The following is a 21,413-nucleotide window of genomic DNA, read 5'->3' on the forward strand; positions in this document are numbered from 1 at the left end:
TATAACACAGTTGAGACTCATCTTTATACAGCTTATAGCTTGTTAAAAAAAAATAAAAAATACTGAAAACTAAAAATGTATTGGTGATTTAAAAAAAATCTATTCTTTTTGCCTATGCATGTTCATTCATGTCTTATTATTTTTTGTCAAAATTTGAGTCCCGATGTTCTCTACATTTTATTAATGCTCTAAACAATGTAATGACATGAAAAAATAGTAATTCCTTTCCCAGGTCTTAGGATGTTAATATATGCGATTTGCTTTATTTGTTTTGTCCCAAAGGAAAGCTTGGGTAAGACAAAGAGAAAATACCAGCAGCAAATCCAGGAGCGCGAGAAGTTGCTTCAAGAGCTGAAAGAGGCTGTGGAGATTCACAAGGTGAGTTTTAAGAATCGGCTCTGGTTTCAGACTCGTTTAAAACTCTTCTTCAGCTGGTTAGTGAGGGTGATTTTCAGTCCCACTGGAGCACAGCAGACTGTGTGAGCAGCAGTAAGAGCTGATTGTAATGTGTGTCCTACAGCGCTCTGTACGGACAGCAGTGGAGGACAGTGAGAGGATCTTACCTGAACTGATCAGTTTTATTGAGAGAAGATGGTATGAGATGGCACCAATGATCAGAGCTCGAGAAAACACTGTAATGATTCAAACTAAAGGATTTATGGAGCGACTGGAGCAGGAGATTGATGAGCTGACAAGGAGAAATGCAGAGCTGGAGCAGCTTTCAGACACACATGATCACATCCATTTCCTTCAGGTAACACCCTGACCTATAGTTCCAGGTTTTTATTAAAGAGACCCATGTAGTAATTATTTCTGTGGTTGCTTGTCTTTGTAGAGCTTCTCATCTCTCTCTGACTCTCCTGGGTTTACAGATATTCCCAGCATAACTGATGGTTCGGTCTCTCAACTGAGACAGAAACTGGAAGATTTCTGCACAAAGGAGATTGAAAAGATATCAGGTCAAGGTAAAGTACTAGAGACTCTTTGTATTATTTGTATGTATGTATATATCTATCTATCTATCTTAGGGTTTTTTACACTAAAGATGTCTATTGGTGTTTGACAGTGACAAGCATCCAGATCATCCCCACCCAAGAATATGTGAGCAGGAAAGACTTCCTAGAGAGTAAGTTACTAGAAAATTAGGAACACACAAAAGAAAAGACAAATTTAAAGTTACAATAATTTGTGTCAAAAAAGCCTTTTCCAATTGCAGAGGAAAGTGTTGAGGCCCAGCAAGTTCAGCTTGTTGATGAGCTGTTGTGGGATTATTGTGTTGAACACTTAGCTAAAGACGATGAACAGCATTCTTATGTAGGAGTCTTTGTGTTCTAGGTGGGTAAGACTCAAGTGGAGGTGTCAGAGGTTTTGCTTTGTATTGTTTTATTTTGGCCACTAGAGATCCCTATAGGACTCTCATGTCTAACTTTTGCCTGTAGTATTCAGTGCTATTGTTTTTATGTGTCTTATTCTGTGCTGTGTTTTTAAGTTAATCAGTTCCTCTGTTGCTGTTTCTAAGCCAGTTGCTGCCGTACGTCTGCTCTAGGTCAAGACGTTTTTTCTGAGCCTTTCGGATTGTTTCCCTGTGTTTATTTTTACTGTTCTTATTTCTTTGTTTTTGTTTTGTAGACCATTTTCTCATTCTGTATCTTTCCTTGTATCCTTTTTGGACTTGATATTCTTCTGTTTTGTGGCTGCTCTTGAGCAGAGATGGCAAAAGTACACACATCCTTCACTCAAGTAGAAGTACAGATATTCATGTTTAAAAATACTCTGGTAAAAGTAGAAGTACTGACTACACTTTTTTACTTAAGGTAAAGTAAAGAAGTATGGGCTCAGACATGTACTTAAGTAAAAAGTACCCATTTCCACTACCTGTTATAGTGTCACACTGGTAACTGGACCTCACATCACATTGACACATTAATACAAAATAACTTGCATTTAAAATGTGTTAGCTAATTAATGTATCAAGGCTGAACAACCACCATGTAGAACAGGGCAGGACTGGGACAAAATTTCAGGCCGGGAAATCTCACACTCATCCAGGCCATCCCATACACCCACAACAAATTCTGAAACAATGGACAACCCTATTTTTTGTATGACCATCACATTTAAATAAATGTTTAAAATCTTAGGCTGGGGCAATGCAAAATAAGAAAAAGGCTCTCTCCTGAACTGCACCTTCACTTCCTTTTCAGTCTCTTCATTTTCCATGATATCTCTCTGCATCTTACTTTGTGTATGTTTGCTTTTTTCACTAATTTTCTTGTACCTTTTCCCTTCAGCCATTTACTGTTATGAGCAGAACTGTCTCCGTCTTGTTGCAAAACAACAATTTCATTATATTCTCTTTGCAGTAACAATTTTAAGTTCAATTTGAAGTATCACATTATGACCAGGTGTTGTTGTTTTATTTTAAAATGGCTTAAATACTATAGATTTAAGAAAACTATATTTTCTAAATTGCCTAAATGTCAAAATTAGTGCAATAATGATTACATCATGACAATATCTTTACAAAAAAAAATCCTAATACTGAACATGTTATTGCATTATCATGTGTGGTATTTTTTTTCTTACCAAAATTAGCTAGAAGTATATAGTAATCATGTTTTTTTTTTTTTTTTTGATTGATTACAATCTGTTTTAATTTACAGCCATAGTTTTACTACACGTCTCATGGTTAGACTATGGTTAGTGTAGCAAAACCATGGTTCATTTGTGGTTACCATGGTTTAACTATTGTAACCATGGATTTTGGTTTTAATTTTCGTAAGGGTTGTGTTGTTATCCGCCCTAGTTCCCTCTGAACGTATGTTTTATAACATTTGTTTGCTAAATTACTACTGTAACTTTACAGTTGATAATAATGATGTCCTTTAGCATACGGTATTTTGAGTGATGATAATAATTTAGTTTCGTTTATAATACTACTGTTGTAGTTTTCTCTTTGTTTACTTAGTTAAGCATTAAACTACTAGTAACTTTTGGCAGCCTGTTTACAGATGAAACTGACCTGCACTTGAAGTCCTGAACAGGTCAGAAGTTTTGCCTCTATGATCCACCCAGGCGCATCCACGTCTTTTGTGTCCCACCACAGCAAACTAAGTAAATATTACATGGATGGTTAAACGATTGCAGAAATGTTATTTATTTTAAGGGTTTAAAGTGTAGTCTTGTTTAACATTATGTATACCTATCCTTGGAAACGAACTGGCAGCAGAAATCACACAGAACAGAATGAAATGTTATAATTTCATATTAAATAAACTAAACTATTTGAAAGTGCAACTGAAAACAAGGCCATTGGTATGACAACTAAAAACAACAGTAATAATGAAATTAATGCAGCGATTTTAATATTCATATGGATTCATTTTTTAGGTGTCCTCAATATGTCAGTTTTGTACGCTTAAAGGCTAAAAATATGTAAGTATTTTTACATTTAGATGCTGAAAATACGTAAGTAAATGTATGTTTTGTGGAACCACATTTTACGTAAAATTTTCATGCCAGAGACAAAGTTTGAATCCCAGCCTTGAGATGAAGATATTGCATGTATGTGAACTGGAATGGGGTGAGTGTGCTAGGGAGACTGAACCTGATGTGATGCTTAACTAACCTCTCAAAGCTCTTCAGTCAGTGGGGTCAGTGCTATGGGATGGGAGTCATTCAGACAGGTTGATGGTGACTGCTTTGGTACCGGTATGATAGTTTTGTATGATCTTTCAGCTGTTCAGCAGTCTTTCTGTACAGGGCCAGTTGCCCCTTGCCTGGTTGCCCCAGGCTCTGTGTGATTTTGTATTTTCATAAAAATGAACAAAGATGCATCTATTGCAGGTATGTCCAGTCCTGAACACATGAACTGGCCCTCCTGGAGCAAGATTGGAGTGACCTAATGTAGTATGCTTAATTGACTGAAATTCAGTTTTACAAATTTCAGTGCGCTAATGTGGTTTTTTTTTTTCTGTTAGATTTCCAACAGTTTACTCTGGATCCAAACACAGCTCATCAATGCCTCCATCTGTCTGAGAAATATAAAACGGTGACTTTCACTGCAACACCCCAGTATCCTGATCATCCAGACAGATTTAGTTATTGGTGGCAGGTGTTGTGTAATGAGATTGTACATGGACGCTCTTTCTGGGAGGTGGAGTGGAGTGGGAGACGAAATGTGTGTATATCAGTGTCATATAAGAGCATCAGCAGGAAGGGTTGGGGTTATGAGTGTGCATTTGGAAGTAATGATCAGTCCTGGAGTTTGGTCTGCTCTCCCTCCAGTTTTTCATTCTGGCACAATAACAAAGAGACTGAGCTCCTTGTACCCTCCAGCTCCAGTAGAATAGGAGTGTTTGTGGATCACAGTGCAGGAATTCTGTCCTTCTACAGCGTCTCTGACACAGTGACCCTCATCCACAGAGTCCAGACCACATTCACTCAGCCTCTCTGTCCTAGGTTTGGATTTTATGCTGCAAATTTGTATGCATATAAAACAATGCAATTAACATCACTTAAATATCCCATTGTGACAATCTGTGACATAAAAATATAGGACCAATATAGGTCTAAGGATTTTAAACATAGTGATTTGCATAAAGGGGTAGTTTACCTAAAAATTAAAGTTTGATGTTTATCTGCTTACCCCCAGGGCATCCCAGATGTAGGTGACTTTGTTTCTTCAGTAGAACACAAACTAAGATTTTTAGCTCAAACCATTTCAGTCTGGCAGTTATATAATAGCAGTCAATGGGATCCACGGACAATCCATCTGTGCAAGAAACTGAAGAGTATTTATATCATTTTTGTACCTCTGATTTGCCGTAATGTCCAGCTGTCTTGAGCGCGTTCACAAACAGCTTTCACCAACTCCCAACTTTTTAGCCTCATCGACTGAAGTTATGAAGTTATATGCCAGAGCTTGTTGATGTGTCACACGACGGCCGTTGTCACCTTCTCACCAAGCTGGTTGGCGATGGTCTTGTAGTCCATTCCAGCCTTGTGTAGGTCTACAGTCTTGTCTTTGACATCCTTGGACAGCTCTTTGGTCTTGGCCATGGTGGAGAGTTTGGAATCTGATTGATCGATTGCTTCTGTGGACAGGTGTCTTTTATGCAGGTAACATCTTTTTACCTGTATAAAAGACACTTGGGAGCTAGAAATCTCACTGATTGATTGGGTATTACATACTTATTTCACTTATTAAAATGCAAATCAATTTATAACTTTTTCAAAATGTGTTTTTCTGGATTTATTTTATTTTTATTTATTTATTTATTTATTTATTGTTATTCTGTCTCTCAATGTTCAAATAAACCTACCATTAAAACTATAGACTGATCATTTCTGTGTCAGTGGGCAAACTCAGCAGGGGATCAAATAATGTTTTCCCCCTCTGTATATATATATATACACAATATTGAAACAGTCAAGACCCTATGAAACTGAGTAAATATTACAAACTATCATAACATTCATTCATCTTATGCAACCATTAAATCCTTGCAAGCGTTGCGGGAGACATTTAGCAATACCATATCATATTGTTATATTATAAAATACCTACCTTTTGCATCTCCATATAATGAATGAAGCCGTGCCACAGATTCGAATCAGTCACCTCGCTTCAGGTGCTTCATTGAGACATATGAAGCCTTAATTGGTCACGTGATCATGGAGATTTCATACAAGTCCCGACACAGTCTTTTGAACTCTTCTTCAATACAGTAAAACAGGTTCCACAGCCTTAGCGTCAAACGTCCTATCTCTAGTTTGTTCAGTATCCCTGTCTCCACCTATGTGTGCTGTCAGCTGTCATCAGAATTTCAATATTGATCCAACATACTTTAAATAATGAAATGTCAGCGTCAACCCTAGATGATGGTTTGGATGAAAACTCAACAATGTATCAATAATATCACCTTACTGTCTGGGAGTGTTATTGGTGCTACCCAACATTGGTCACACCCAAGGCATACATCATAAACAGAACAGTCTAGTAAACTACAGCAATATATTCTCTCAGTCTTCAACAATGCCTGTATGTGACTCTTACTATTGGATTGTTGCATTATGAAAGATTGTGCAAGAAAAACAATTTTTTTTGACACACCTAAATATTCAAATACACCAGTTCTGGAAAAAGGAAACTGTTCAGCTGTGTTTTGTCTCTGTCTGTGAGTGCATGCACTGAAATGGCTGAAGCTGGATTTTCTCCAGACCAACTCAGCTGTCCGTTGTGTTTGGATCTACTGAAAGATCTAGTGGCCATTCCTTGTGGACACAGTTACTGTATGAGCTGTATTACAGACCACTGGAATCAAGAGGATCAGAAGAGAGTCTACAGTTGCCCTCAATGCCGAAAGACCTTCAGACCAAGACCTGCTTTAAATAAAAGCACTGTGCTGGCTGAAGTGGTGAAGAAACCAAAGAAGAAAATCCAAACTGTTGTTCCTGATGAACAACATGAGAATCTCTTAAAAGGTAATAGACATAACTTGATGGACACCACTGGAAACTGGAGACCTCAGAAGATGTTGTGTCTTCAACATGGTAAACCGCTAGAGATTTTCTGCTGCACTGACCAGCAATGTATTTGTGTGCTCTGTGTGGTGGAAAATCACAAAACTCATGAGATTGTATCAACTGCAGCTGGGAGGATTGAGAAACAGGTACAGACTGAAATACACTTAATAATAACGTATTACTGACTACCTTAAAATGCATTTTAAACAGTGTACACCTGTATGAGTTTTACATATTATAATGACTGAGAAATAAACTGGAGCAAACACATTAAAAAATTAGCTAAGTGTATTATTGTTTTTGGTGTGGTTCATTATAGTGTGGTTAAGAATGCAATCATCCAGTTTCCTGACATGAAAAAACACAAATGCTTGAATTCACTCAAAAAACTTTTGTTACCTTAAGTTTCACTAAGTATACATTTCTGTGATTTACTTTGATATGCCAACAGAAACAACTGGATGAAACACAAGGAAAATTTCAGCAACAAATCCAGGAGAGGGAGAAGAAGCTTCAGGAGCTGAAAGAAGCTGTGGAGTCTCAGAAGGTCAGTTTTGAATAAGATTCAGTAGTGCTGGTTTCCGACTCTTGTACTTGGTTATAGTGAGGGTGATTTTCACAGCAGACTGTGTGAGCAGCAGTAAGGGTTGATTGTAATGTGTCCTACAGTGCTCTGCACAGACAGCAGTGGAGGACAGTGAGAGGATCTTTACTGAACTCATCCAGTCCATAGAGAAAAGACGCTCTGAGGTCACACAGATGATCAGAGATCGAGAAAAGACTGTCGTGAGTCGAGCTGAAGGACTCGTGGAGCGACTGAAGCATGCGATTGATGAACTGAGGAGGAAAAACTCTGAGCTGGAACAGCTTTCACACACAGATGATGACACCCTTTTCCTCTGGGTAACAGAGAGAGTTTACTGATTCAGTGAACAGTATTTATTTTCTATGACATATTTTTGTATCTTTTCAATTCTTTTACTGTTGTTTGTCATTGTGTCTGTATAGAGACTCCCGTTTCTGTATGATCCTCCTGAATCTCTAGACATTTTCAGCATCACTGTCAGTTCCTATGATGACATAAAAGAATCTGTCTCTCAACTGAGACAGAAACTGGATAATTTCTGCAGAAGGGAGATTGAAAAGATGTCTGGAAGAGGTAACAGAGACTGGAGAAGTACTAGAAGCATATTGTTTTTATTTAAACAATGAAAAGCAATATGAAAATTTATGCGTTAAAATAAATATGGAATTGACAGTGGATTCAGTTCTTTTACACTGAAGATGTCTGTTGATTTCCACAGGGGGATGCACTCCGACTGTTGCCAACTCTGAGTTTGAAAGCAGAAAAGAGCTCCTGAAGTGTAAGTTACCAGTGTTGGGGAAAGTTACTTTTAAAAGTAATGCATTACAATATTGAGTTACTCCCTAAAAAAGTAACTAATTATGTTACTTAGTTACTTTTAATGGAAAGTAATGCATTACATTACTTTTGCGTTACTTTTTAAATCTGGGTAGGGCTTGCTTGTTTGTTTTTAATGTAAAAAGTTCTATTTTTGGCAAATGTAAAAGCCTTTTCACACCAAAAGCCTCAGGCTTTGAGAAAAGTGAATTCACTCTGTACAGTAGACTGCAGAAGAAAAAATATCAACTCTTCAGCAATATAAAAAAGGGAAAACTAATGTTAGATTATCTTGAGTAATTTTTGCTTATTAGTATGGTTGAATTGGATCATTTAAGGTCGGCAGCAAAGACATTGGTTAATAAAATGGTATTAAATGCTTAAAAGATATTTGTATTATTTAACATTTTTAATTATTGCAGGTTTGCGTCATATTCTGAGTTAAATTTCAGTTTTTATTCATTTTGAGGAATACTCAATCTGTTTTTTGTGAGTGAGATGAATTAATGCATGTTCACATTTAGTCTAAAACTAATATCTTACTCCCGATTTCTCTCAGCATGGGGACAGGAGAGCTTTTAATCAATAAATGGAGGGAAAAGTAACTTGCGTTACTTATTTGAAAAAGTAACTCAGATATTTTCTTGTCAATTAAAAAGTAATGCATTACTTTACTAGTTACTTGGAAAAAGTAATAATATTACGTAACTTGCGTTACTTGTAATGCGTTACCACCAACACTGTAAGTTACTAGGAAAACATGAACACACACAAACAGAGAGAACACACAAGATAGCTTAGTTATTCTTTTTTTGAATATCAGTGTTTCTAAATTTTTAGGCTATAGAGGGCTAAATATTCATAGTTGCAAAATAGTCATTACATACTGTATACCTAATACACACAATAACAGTTAAAAGTAATACAATGTATTTTGTCTCCATCAGATTTCTGTCGTGTCAATGTGGATCTAAACACAGTGCATAAACACCTCCGACTGTCTAAGAAGAACAGAGTGATTGCCAGCACTAACATAGATCAGCGCTATCCTGATCATCCAGGCAGATTTGATTATTGGTGGCAGGTGTTGTGTAGTGAGAGTATATGTGGACACTGTTACTGGGAGGTGGAGTGGGATGGGACTCATGATGTGGGTATAGCAGTGTCATATGAGAGCATCAGAAGGAAGGGACGGGGTGATGAGTGTAAATTTGGATATAATGCTGAATCCTGGAGCTTGGACTGCACTTCTTCGGGTTACTTTTTCTGTCACAATAACAAACAGACTAAACTCCTTATAGAGCCTAGTTGCTCTAGAATAGGAGTGTATGTGGATCAAAATGCAGGAATTCTGTCCTTCTACAGCGTCTCTGACACAATAACCCTCCTCCACAGAGTCCAGACCAAATTCACTCAGGCACTCTATCCAGGATTTAGAATTGGCTTTGGGATATGTTTAGCCTACTTTTTATCATGTACATCAGTAAAACTACTAAACAAATGATCCAGACATTCTGCTGGTGCAAGCTCCATGAAAAAAAATAGTTTTTCTGTTATAAATTCAAGTTTCTCATTTTTGAATTCAATATACTATAGCTGAACATCTGTGGAGATTTAAGTTGTTTTTGTTGTTGTTGTTTCATATACATTGAGTTATATTATATACACTCTTAAAAATAGGTGCTTCAAAAAGATACTTTAAAAGGTTCTTCACAGCGATGCCATTGAGGAACGATTTTTGGTTCCACAAAGAACCATTCAGTCAAAGGTTCTTTAAAGAATCATCTCTTTCTTACCTTTTTATAAACTGAAGAGCCTTCTTTCGCCACAAAGAACCTTTTGTGAAACAGAAAGGTTCTTCAGATGTTAAAGGTTCTTTATGGAACCATTTAGTCAAAAAAGGTTCTTCTATGGCATCGTAAAGCACCTTTATTTTTAAGAGTGTAGTCAAATAATTTGACGGAATTTTTTAATTTTTGACCTTAGTAAATACTATACCTGCACATATATGGAGATGTTGTTGTTGTTTTAATTTTATTCATACAGTGGGTTATATTAAATGTTCAAATAAATTGATGTAAACTCCTTGATAAATTAAGGTTCTCCATTATAAATTCTGTTTCTATTTTTTGAATTCATTAAATAAAAAAGCTAAACATTTGTGGAGATTTATTCATTTGATTTTTTTCAATTTCATTCTGTTAGGGTTTGGACTTTGGACTTTTGTTTTCATGTTTTCCCTCTAGCCACAGTTCCTGTTTTCCTTATTTGGTCATTTTCCTGTTCTTGTTTCTTGATTTGTTAATTAGCCCCCTCACCTGTTTCTGTTTCCACGGATTACATTCCAATCTTTATAAGCCCTGGGTTTTCCTCTGTTCCTTAGTCTTGCATTTATGTTTAATGTCACCTCTGTTTTGTTCCCTGTCGTGTTCCGTTTTGATGGAGATAGAGGTCGTAAACGTTATGGACATGGCGCTCCCCTTGGAGTTTACTGCCCCTATCTTCTCTCCTGCATCTCCTTCGTCTCCTACGTCTCCGCTGGTCCCGTCCAGCCCTCCTTCGTCTCCTACGCCTATTGTGGATTTCGTCATCTCCCTTGTCTTCCTTGGATTTACACGTGACACATTCATGTAGTGTTATATATTCAAATAAACTGAAGGCACACAAAACATCTTGGTATCTGAAATATTTGGAATCCGGCAGTCAATTTGCAGTGAGGTTGGTGAGGTTGCAGGATGGTTGTGGTTGTTTTGTTTAAGAAAAGAAATTAAAAGAAGAGGGTAACACTTTATAATAGCCTTCAGTTGTAAGTCATTTATAAGTGATTAGTTAATAATGAAATAGTAATTTACAAAACATTCATAAACAACTAATAAATTATATTCTCAAAATTTGTGTATGTTAATTTACATGTTGTCACAAATCCGTTCTGTGGCTTTCTGTCCACTCACCAACAGATGTCCTACTGTCCTTACATTGACTCTCACACTACACAAACTGTTGCATGTCACCCCGGACTACATTTTCCATCATCCATTGCTCTGGTTACACACACAGCTGTAACCAATCAAACACACTATATAAGCCTTAGACTTCCTTTTCCTATTCGCAAAGTATTGTTTGCATTTATCTCTGTGTCTACTGCCTGCCTGGTTTCCTTGTTCTGTTTGTTTCTCTGCCTGCCCTGGATGCCTGTCTTGTGGATTACCCAAATTGCCTAGCCCTTTGGACTATGTTATGTACGCCGTTTGACCCATACCTGTTCCTGGAGTACTCTTATGTCTAGCTCATGTCATATCTGTCTGCTGGTGTTTGACCCCTGCCTTTGTGTTGACCGTGTTTTATAATAAAGCTTCGCAAATGGATCCGTACACCTCCTCTCTCAGTCTCTCCATTACACAAGTAATTAGTTAACAATCAACTAATCATATACAAAACATGACTTTACGTTCAGAAATGATTATTAAGAAATATGCTAATGATTTACAAATCTGTCCCAAGTTATCTTTAAAAAATAGCATATAATGAAGTAATCAATCAGATCCTAAATAAATATTAGTTAATATATTATTATCCACTTATAAATCATTGAAATCTCAACATTGTACTATTATCTCAAACATTTCTTAATCATGAACAAATGATGATCAAACTATTAGTAAATCAGTATATGTATGATTTGTTAAAATTGTTAGCTGGTCTGTTAAAAAGCACAAAAATGCAATTATGCTAAAACAATTTTTTTTAAGAATAATAAATTATTTGTTGTTAGGGATGGATACCGAAACCCGGTATTAAATGGGCCCCGGGGCTAAATTATGAAAGACCGATGAATCGATAACCTCTTACGTTAACGGTTCTGCTATCGGTACTGGGAAAATTAAGAAAATACACATACATGTATTATTGCTATATAGACATTATCTTGTAGACTCTATCTCTCCGGTGTCACCAGCTGTTTTTATATGCAATAATGTTTTTTTTTTGTTTTGTTTTTTTTGTTATTTTTGTTATTCACAATTCAGAAGAGAGATTGTGCTCATGCAAAGGAGCTACAGAGCACACAACCTGAAACCCCTGTTTAATTGTGATGGAGAAAACTAAACATTTGAATGTCTGCTTACACTTTAGGCCTATGGGTGATGTTAAGTTAATTTTATTGTTGATTTCGAATTTTGGCTTCCAAGGATCATTAAAAGAAGATATGAAGTCATGCAATATGTTAGTTTTTAGAGCACAGATTAAGGTTTGCGAAAATGTAAGTTATTTTTTTTTAACAGTCATGTAAGAATGAGAAGCTATTCATTGTGGAAGTGACATGGTAAAATGAAAAACTTACCTTAGAAAAAAACTTTCGCCTATATCTTTGGACTGGAGAACCACATGTACTTCAAATTTCCTTACGATTGAAGAGGGCGCTAATACGCATATGCGGAGCAAATTTCACAGATCAGACTTTTTGTGCATGCAAGTTATTTAATTCTAATGTACACCTGTACCAACTGTACCCGATCTACCCTACCCTCACCAGTCAGCCCTTACATTGCAGTACACATTACGAAGTATTCAAAACCTGTTAAAGATGATAATGTAAATGCATGAATAAATCATTTACAAAGCTTTCTGCATCTCCCCTTTAAATGAATGTTGGAAAAATAAAATTACATCATATCAAATGTCTAACATCTATATTTTTTTTTTTTTTTTTGGAGGGAAAAGGGGAAGGTGAGTAAGAGTCTCTGTTTTGTTAATTGTCTATTTTTACTTATTTCATCTTTCCAAACTGATGTGGTCAACTTCAACATGTCCACCCTATTAAGGGGAATAAAAGTAAATTGAAATTCTCTTTTTTTTTTTTTTTTTTTTTTTGTAAAAGTAGCATTAAAAAAATCAATGCTTTATTTGACAGACCTTCTGTGTTAGTATTTTTTTGCTCAGACTTAGTTTAATATCCGATTTTAGGTCAAAATGTCGACTCTCACTAAGTTCACTAAATGTGTCCACCTTGTTAGGTTTTCTGACTTAACAGAGTGGACACGTTTAGTGAACATAGTGAGAGTGTCAGCAACTGATGTTTAAGTTGAAGAAATAATGCATTTAAACTTTAAAATTTCATTTTACATATGGAATGTTTTACACCACAACTAAGTTCAAGCAAAATTAGTATAGTAATTAGCTGTATGTCTCTCAAATAATACATTTAATTCATAAATATTTCAAATTGTTGTTCATTTGCCCCTAACAGGGTGGACATTTTTGGTCCTCCTTCTCATTGAATTTGGCTCATAATTGCTTAAATTTACATACCCACGGTTAACCAAAATTATTTTTCATGTTTTACATCTCCTCATCATTATTACACAAGAATTGATTTTTTTTTTTTTTTGTAAATGTGTCTCATTTTTTAGGTGTTACCTAATACTAGGAATGACCCTAAAAGTTTAATAGCACAGCATCATGCTCACATCTGTATTTCTTTAAGAGACTACCATCTATTGGACCTTTGTATTATGAATGATAGGGCAAGTTTAATGCATCTCAAGGACACGCCCATTTTTGCTCACTTCTCTCAAACAGAGAACCAGGAAATTATAACAACTGTCATCTTAAGTGCTGTTTAGCTGTGTCGTGTCTCTGTCTGTGTGTGTATGCAGTGAAATGGCTGAAGCTAGGGTGTCCCAGGACCAGTTCAGCTGTCCAGTGTGTCTGGATCTATTAAAGGATCCAGTGACTATTCCCTGTGGACACAGTTACTGTATGAGCTGCATTACAGACTGCTGGGATCAAGAGGATCAGAAGAGACTCTACAGCTGCCCTCAGTGCAGACAGACCTTCAGTCCAAGACCTGCTTTATATAAAAACACCATGCTGGCTGAAGTGGTGGAGCAACTGAAAAAGACTAAACTCCAAACTGATGTTCCTGCTGAACCTGGAGATGTGGAGTGTGATGTCTGTACTGAAAGAAAACACAAAGCTGTGAAGTCCTGTCTGTTGTGTCTAAACTCTTTCTGTCAAAATCACCTTGAACAACATGAGAATCTCTTCAAAGGAAAGAGACACAATTTAATGGATGCCACTGGACGACTTCAGAAGATGATCTGCTGTAAACATGAAAAACTGCTGGAAATTTTCTGCCGCACTGACCAGAGTTGTATATGTTTGCTCTGTATGGTGGATGAACATAAAGATCATGAGACTGTATCAACTGCAGCAGAAAGGACAGAGAAACAGGTACAGACTGAAAGAGAACTATTGAGTTCTCGGAAATGAAAACACAAAGGCAAGAGTCACTTAGAAACATTTTGTACTTTCAGTTTCAGTTTCTCATATTTCTTTGATTTACTGTTATTTTGTCCTATAGAAACAATTGGATGAGACACAAAGGAAATTTCAGCAGCAAATCAAGAAGAGAGAGAAGAAGCTTCAGGAGCTGAAAGAGGCTGTGAAGGCTCACAAGGTGAGTTTTGAGAAGCAGTGCTTGTTTCAGACTTAGTTAAGACTCTTCTTCAGTTGGTTAGTGAGGGTGATTTTTCAGACCCACAGAAAAATCACAGCAGACTGTGTGAGCAGCAGTAAAAGCTGATTGTAATGTGTGTCCTACAGCGCTCTGCACAGACAGCAGTGGAGAACAGTGAGAAGATCTTCAGTGAACTCATCAGCTCCATTGAGAGAAGACGCTCTGAGATCACCCAGACAATCAGAGATCGTGAAAAGACTGTAGTGAGTCGAACCGAAGGTCTCTTGAGGAGACTGGAGCAGGAGATTGATGAACTGAAAAGGAGAAATGCTGAGCTGGAGCAGCTTTCACTCACACATGATCACATCCATTTCCTCCAGGTAACACCATGACCTGATTTCATTACTGATTTTAGTGAACAGTATTTATTTTAGGATGCTTTTTTTGTTTGTTTGTTTTTGTTTTTGTACCATTAATTTTTGTCTTTGTTTCTGTGTAGAGTATCCCATCTCTCCCTGTTCCTCCTGGATCTTCATATGTTCCCAGTATCACTGATGGTTCCTATAATGATGCTGGAGAATCAGTGTCTCAAATGAGTGAGAGCCTGGAGAATTTCTGCAGAAAGGAGACTGAAAAGATATGTGGTAAAGGTGAGGTACTGAAGACTCATTTTTTAAAGTAGGGCTGTCAAGCTATTAAAAAATTAATTAGAAGATGTGGCAATGAATCCAGTCTAATCCTGGACCATGTTCCTCAATAATCAACTGTATAAAATGTCAGATGACCTACGAGCTTGGGTGTGTTAGACGTGTCAATATCTTTAACACAAATGAACCTCCCTAGTAAAAAGTAAAAGAAAAAAGATAAAAAATATTATTATTGTTGTTGTTTTCCACAGTGAGATGCATCCAGATCATTCCCACCCCGGAATATGAGAGCAGGAAAGACTTCCTAAACTGTAAGTTACAGGTGAAACAACACACACAAAGACAAAAAGAGAGAATTCTGATATCTTACGTACTCATAAACATAGTTACTCAGAAGTTATTGTCTATCAAACAGTGCCGCCTCGAGGAATAAAGGTGAATTGCATACATAGTCGTAAGATATTTATGTATTTTTGCGCACGAAAAATATACTTACACTATCACACACCTCGGGTCTCTAGCGACTCTATACACTTTTTACAAAAAATGAATCAGAAAACAGACATTCATTCATATATTATTATTATTATTATTATTATTATTATTATTATTGTTATTATTATTATTATTTTTTATTATTGTTTATAATGAATAGATTGAGGAATACTAAGAAAGCTGATTTCAAACTAAATGACGTCCCGGGTCGCTGAAGACCCGAGGTATGCATTTAGGGGTTAAATAACGTTTTTAATACAAATAAGCACAAGTCCTGACTGTACCTGACTGTACTACTACATGGATCCATTAAGAATCACTATCTGACCACCGCATAAAACACCTGTAGCCAGCATTCACTATAAAACACTCCTGCTTTTAACGCAAATACACGCTGTAAGTCACTATTCTCTGCATTATTAGAGCTGTTTATAATATTCTGTTTGAATGATTTCACATACTGGATCCTTGGACTTTCCAGGAGTTTACTGGTTTAAAATTATGTGATCTCAAAAACCTGCTTCTTTTCATTTTTAAGGTATTGTTTTTGTTATAATGTACTGATTCTCATAAAAGTCTCATAAAAATGCGCGTGTCAATTACACGATTTTCTCTTTCTAATTTGGCGTGCTATTCATACTCTGAAACTGACTTTGGCGTGCATATAATAAGCAGTTTTTGCGTGCATTTTATACGCATCTACACCACACCCCTAATCCTCACATAGACAATGAGTACCACACTGGCAACATGTCAGAAAAGCTACTGGATGCTCAAAAATAAAATTTCTCTACATTACTAATTTGCTGCTAAAGTCCTCATATGGATGTCTGTACATGACATGTAGAATTCAGTTTAGATAGTTTGTAAGAATGTTTAGCGTTCGTATATGGAAATTATCGCTGCAGCAGCCGGAGTGAACGAAGTTTGAGAGAGTTGTGAGTGAGGGCGAACGCAGCCTCTGTGTTGCCAGATCCAGCAATTATAATCGTTTTTGGACTTGTCTTTCCCAATTAATTTGACACTTCAGAAAGTTAATAAAATAGGAAGTTTCAGTTTAGGGTCAGCGATATTTTTATTTTATCTTATTTGCAAAAGATTTAAAATAATTTTGCACCTTTGAGCAGAGGCGCAGATGGGATTTTTTAAACTAGGGCGACCAACCTGTCAACAAATAATTTCAAATCCATTAGTTATTTTGCGTAATTTGGGTTTTAAAACTAATACTCAAGTAGTTACTTTGCGTAATTTGGGCTAATGGTTTGCACTTCTTATTTAAATAATGGATAAACAAAGGCCTACTTGGTCAACACTAGCAATGCATGATCAAGCTGTTATTTGTTTAGTATGCCCAATCACGCACCAAAACTTCATTCAAAATATGTTTTATGTTTAACTTTACTGTTAAAATTTAGCGTGCATTTGTGCAAGTGCATGGTCTGTGCTGCTCCAAAGTGTCTGCTCTACAAAGCGCTCGTTGCAGCAGGAGTCAGAATTCACTGATCACATGAAGAGAGGCACATTCAGTGCGATTGCTTCGGATGTCGATTCTGGTTTATGGTCAGCACAAGCGTGAAGGTAAAAAATAAATAAATAAATAAGTAAAAACTCTTCTTAAACAGAGAGGGTGAACATGTTGGTACTCTTGTGGAAAAATAAAAATGCAAGCACTGTCACCGACAGCCATATTATTTTTCTTTTTGTTTTCATTTTGAAAAGCGTATCTTGTCATTTACCTCACATTACATTATGGAGGCTTTCTTTTATTTATTTTTTTTATTTGATTCCTTACTGTTTGCTAAACATTCTGTAATTTATTAGTCGGTATATAGGCTAATACTGCATGTGGTGTATGCCATGCTTCATCTTATTCGTTTTTGTTAGTAAACGTTGTCATTGTAGCCTGTTTTATTGTTGCCGTGCTTTTAATTAAGATAAGGCTACCAATGAATCCATATTTTGTTTTAGTTTTAAAAGTAGTTTTAAAAGATTCAAAGAGAGTTATTTTCCATAAAATTATTATTTTTTTATTATTATTATTATTTTTTTTTGGTTTTGTTTTTTGTACTACAGTGTAGAAAGGGTCTGATCGTGTGTTTTGTTTCCATTAGATTTCCATCGATTTACTATGGATCCAAACACAGCGCATGAACGCCTCCGTCTGTCTGAGGGGAACAGAGTGGTGACTTACAGTAGAGCACTTCAAGCGTATCCTGATCATCCAGACAGATTTGATAGATATCTTCAGGTATTGTGTAGAGAGAGTGTGTGTGGACGCTGTTACTGGGAGGTTGAGTGGATTGGAAAGGATGATGTGTCTGTATCAGTGTCATATAAGAGCATCAGCAGGATGGGAATTGATAATGAGTGTAGATTTGGACATAATGACAATTCCTGGAGTTTGACCTGCTCTCCCCATCATTGTGCATTCTGGCACAATAACAATAAGACTCTGCTCCCTGCAGTGTCCAGCTCTTCTAGAATAGGAGTGTATGTGGATCACAGTGCAGGAATTCTGTCCTTCTACAGCGTCTCTGACACAATGAACCTCATCCACAGAGTCCAGACCACATTCACTCAACCTATCTATCCTGGTTTTAGTTTTCTTTCAGATCCTTTCACTAAGTTTTTAAAATTTTGGTTTGTTTCAAAATATTCAGCAGTGAAACTGTGTGATGTATAAATATATTCCCATGGATTCAGCAAATAACAGTAATTTTTGCTTAATAAAATTAATACTATTGAGACAAGAATGCATTGCTTGGTAATGACATACACTTGCTGACGTTACAAATTTGACTAGTTCAAGAATACATGAATGTAAAGCTTTTGAGCAATCCAGGGTCATTGGAAAATATGTGACCCTGGCTTTTTTACTGCCAACAAATGTATGTATAGGTACCTTTTTGCAGTTTTGCAGGAATGTAACCACAGTCATGTATTTTACATTGTTCACAGTGCACCAGGGACTGACGAAAGCATGAAAGGATGCCCTGTGCCATTATCCCATCAATGCATTTGTTATCATTTTACTTTTTTAAATAATCATATTGCTGTCAGCATTTTCTGATTTGACATTTTATCGCAGTAGACAATACTATCACAGAGAAACAAAATGACCGTTAAAATTAGTCCACAAATCAATTCTGATAGAACTAAATGTGCAATGTGCAAAGCTGACTATACTGAAGCAGATTTTCATTTTATCTGAAAAAACATTTACTGATTAAAGTATAAAAGTGTATAAATAAATTAATAGATTTCTTAACATTTGTTTCCTCAGTCTTGCATGTTCCATGTCTGTTGCTGCAAAACATCAGTAATCTGAGATCAGACTTTCATTTTTAACCCCTATCACAAGCAGTTCTCTTTTAGACACGTTTTTTAAGTTTACTCTTTGATGGAAATTAGGCTACTGTATTGTGAGTTCAGAGAAATGTTATCATTTGTGCCAGTATCTATCTATCTATCTATCTATCTATCTATCTATCTATCTATCCATCCATCCATTTTAAAACTAATTCAGGCCAGACTTTCTCAAGACTGAAGTCGTGTTTGACTTATGGACCCTGTTAATTGTTGTTCATTATACACAGTGATTATAAGCATATATTACTCTTTCTGCAGTATACAGTAACAATGATATTTTTTGTAACAGAATGCTGTGACACTGCATACTGTATCCCAAAATGCAAACCTGGCTTTCTGTTTCCAGTGGGAGAAATAAACCAGAAGTAAAATCAAAAAGCTTTCTTTCCCATTATTTATTTGGACAGCCAAAAGTTAAGCCATTTATTGCATAATGTCTATTTAACCTAAAAGAAGTCCACATTTATTTATTTATTTTTAATGTTTGTGTGTATATTCAGCACATATCATTATCATAAACAGCACAGTTTAGTGGAATAAAGCAATAATGTCTCTTAAAAAATTTGCAACAAGGATTATGACAAAAAAAAAAAAAAAAAAGATCTTGAAAGCTCTTTATTCAACACTGACTTTCAACATTATTGGTGTGTGTTTGTGTTATATTAGCATCATAATAATAAAACTGAATAATGTGCATTTGTCTGTGTTTAAGCAATGTTTGTTAATGTCAGACATAGTAATCGGCCATAATGAAATTGAACTTGAACACTTTGAGACACCTCTCGGTGTCCAACCTAGAAATACTAAAGTTCAAAGAAAACATATTTTTTTAAAAAATGTTTGGAGTAAGTTGTTACATGTTTAATTGATGTTACAGTTAACTCAGAGTCTTGTAGTCATGAATTAGCTCACCTTACAGCTAACAACCAAAACATTAGCACTAACAACTCACATGAAGAATTTCTACACAGACACACAATAAATATAATTTAACTTTGATGAGTAAATAGTTACTTTTTTTTAGCTCAAAATTAATTTTTCTCCTCTAAAAGCTGCTAAGCTCTACTTCCTCACATGTGAAATAAGGACTAAACTAAGAATGTGTGAAGTGAATTAGGTGATTTGTAACTTGTTCCTTATTTGAGAAATTGGAAGTGTTACAACTGACCTGTGTTAAAACCATCCCGTTCTCCTCTACAGTACAATACACTGTATTTGAGTTCTACTTGTTGAGTATAAAAATAGTATAGATAAAATAACAACACATAATCAGTTTGAAATGGTAAAAGACATTCACAAAAGGTTTATTACTTTAGTATACTCTTAAGGTAAGGCGGAAGTGACAATCAACTATTGTGAGAGCGGCCTCTGTCGGTGTGTCATCACACAGACAAGATGCTGAGAATGGCTTGATTTGAAAAAGGGAAAATTATTTTTACAGATTAAATAAAAACCACTGCATGGATTTTTATCATTATAGGGTAGATTTGTACATACACCGCCAACACACATTTGTGTTCAAACAACATGTAAAAGTGAACTTTGCATCCGATAACCCCTATAATATAATTTCAATTCAAACCTCATATTTAAATCCGCAATGTAATGTGAGACAGTAAAACTGCCAAATCATTTCACTGTGTTTTACATTAGGAGCAGCTGTGCAGTGCATTGAGAGTTGAAGCACACAGAGAAAATGGGCAGAGAAATGTTATGGATGGTTTTATTTCATCCGCATCATGTGCTGAAAACAAAAGCAGTTCTGCAAGTTCACACCAACAAATGGCACTGTCTGTATGTGTGTCTGCACAAGAATAAAACTAAGCGTGTTTTCACACTTTGACCTTTTCAGGGGTCTGAGCGCGGTTCATGTAATTTTTGGCCCATATGTGAACACTTCAAATTATCTCAGACCCTTAGGAAGCGAAGCAAACCAAACCGAGACCATCTCGGGAGGTGGTTTCAGTACAGTTCGCTAAAAACGTGCATTGTGAACACAAATCGGCGTGGGCTCACTTGACTTTTCCATTCACGAATTCCGATGTAGTTTGGTCATCAGATTTCTCTGTACAAACCAGCTGTTCATAATGACTGCTTCCTCAAAATGTTCGTTCACAACGTATACTTGCTTATTTTAATTTCAGCTGCTTTCAAACTGTGTAACAGTGACATGGCTGTGTGCCTTCCCAGTTTAAAATTTTTGATATATGTTATTACAAGCACGTACATCCTAGCAGGGGCTCAAGTAGGGCCTACACTCTTTTTAGTGTCTATTGTGTTTAAACTGTCAAAAACATCCATTGTTCACATACACACATGTAAAGCCAAATTTAAGGCCATAAAAAGTACAATGGGGGTGGAAAGACAAGTGCTGTCATATAGCGTAATGTAATTTTTTAAATTAAAAAGGATATAATTTCATTGGATAAATGGGCGATGCATGTTTCAGAGTCAGGTGCTGCACTGCTTTATATACTGTCATTACAGGGGAAACAGTTATATCTCTGCCTGCTGG

At 36.1% G+C, this 21,413-nt stretch overlaps 2 protein-coding genes and 1 pseudogene across 2 annotated transcripts; all 3 read left to right on the forward strand.

The window, feature by feature from the left end:
• LOC127182068 (E3 ubiquitin/ISG15 ligase TRIM25-like) overlaps positions 1-4,658 on the forward strand; it is a 30,906-nt pseudogene extending 26,248 nt beyond the window's left edge.
• A 1,539-nt stretch (positions 4,659-6,197) lies between these two features.
• LOC127182069 (tripartite motif-containing protein 65-like) lies at positions 6,198-9,434 on the forward strand. The gene is made up of 6 exons (XM_051137175.1): positions 6,198-6,674; positions 6,980-7,075; positions 7,198-7,431; positions 7,537-7,687; positions 7,833-7,892; positions 8,878-9,434. The coding sequence occupies exons 1-6, from the start codon at positions 6,198-6,200 to the stop codon at positions 9,432-9,434; spliced, it is 1,575 nt and encodes a 524-aa protein (XP_050993132.1).
• Positions 9,435-13,521: 4,087 nt separating this feature from the next.
• On the forward strand, positions 13,522-19,255 carry LOC127182377 (E3 ubiquitin-protein ligase TRIM16-like). The gene is made up of 6 exons (XM_051137670.1): positions 13,522-14,161; positions 14,292-14,387; positions 14,534-14,767; positions 14,887-15,037; positions 15,286-15,345; positions 17,641-19,255. Exons 1-6 carry the CDS (start codon positions 13,589-13,591, stop codon positions 18,210-18,212), a joined length of 1,686 nt encoding a protein of 561 aa, XP_050993627.1. The 5' UTR covers positions 13,522-13,588; the 3' UTR covers positions 18,213-19,255.
• Positions 19,256-21,413: the final 2,158 nt, after the last annotated feature.

Source organism: Labeo rohita, chromosome 19 (assembly GCF_022985175.1).
Source record: "Labeo rohita strain BAU-BD-2019 chromosome 19, IGBB_LRoh.1.0, whole genome shotgun sequence".
Taxonomy (NCBI): Eukaryota; Metazoa; Chordata; class Actinopteri; order Cypriniformes; family Cyprinidae; genus Labeo; species Labeo rohita.

What these genes read in the sequence shown, in the direction of transcription:
- LOC127182069 (XM_051137175.1), top strand. Translation starts at nt 6,198, where the DNA reads ATGGCTGAAGCTGGATTTTCTCCAGACCAACTCAGCTGTCCGTTGTGT. An exon ending in CTGGGAGGATTGAGAAACAG is followed by an intron (nt 6,675 to 6,979) that starts GTACAGACTGAA and finishes ATATGCCAACAG; the next exon opens with AAACAACTGGATGAAACACA. An exon ending in AAGCTGTGGAGTCTCAGAAG is followed by an intron (nt 7,076 to 7,197) that starts GTCAGTTTTGAA and finishes TGTGTCCTACAG; the next exon opens with TGCTCTGCACAGACAGCAGT.
- LOC127182377 (XM_051137670.1), top strand. Translation starts at nt 13,589, where the DNA reads ATGGCTGAAGCTAGGGTGTCCCAGGACCAGTTCAGCTGTCCAGTGTGT. An exon ending in TGAAAAGATATGTGGTAAAG is followed by an intron (nt 15,038 to 15,285) that starts GTGAGGTACTGA and finishes TGTTTTCCACAG; the next exon opens with TGAGATGCATCCAGATCATT. An exon ending in CAGGAAAGACTTCCTAAACT is followed by an intron (nt 15,346 to 17,640) that starts GTAAGTTACAGG and finishes TGTTTCCATTAG; the next exon opens with ATTTCCATCGATTTACTATG.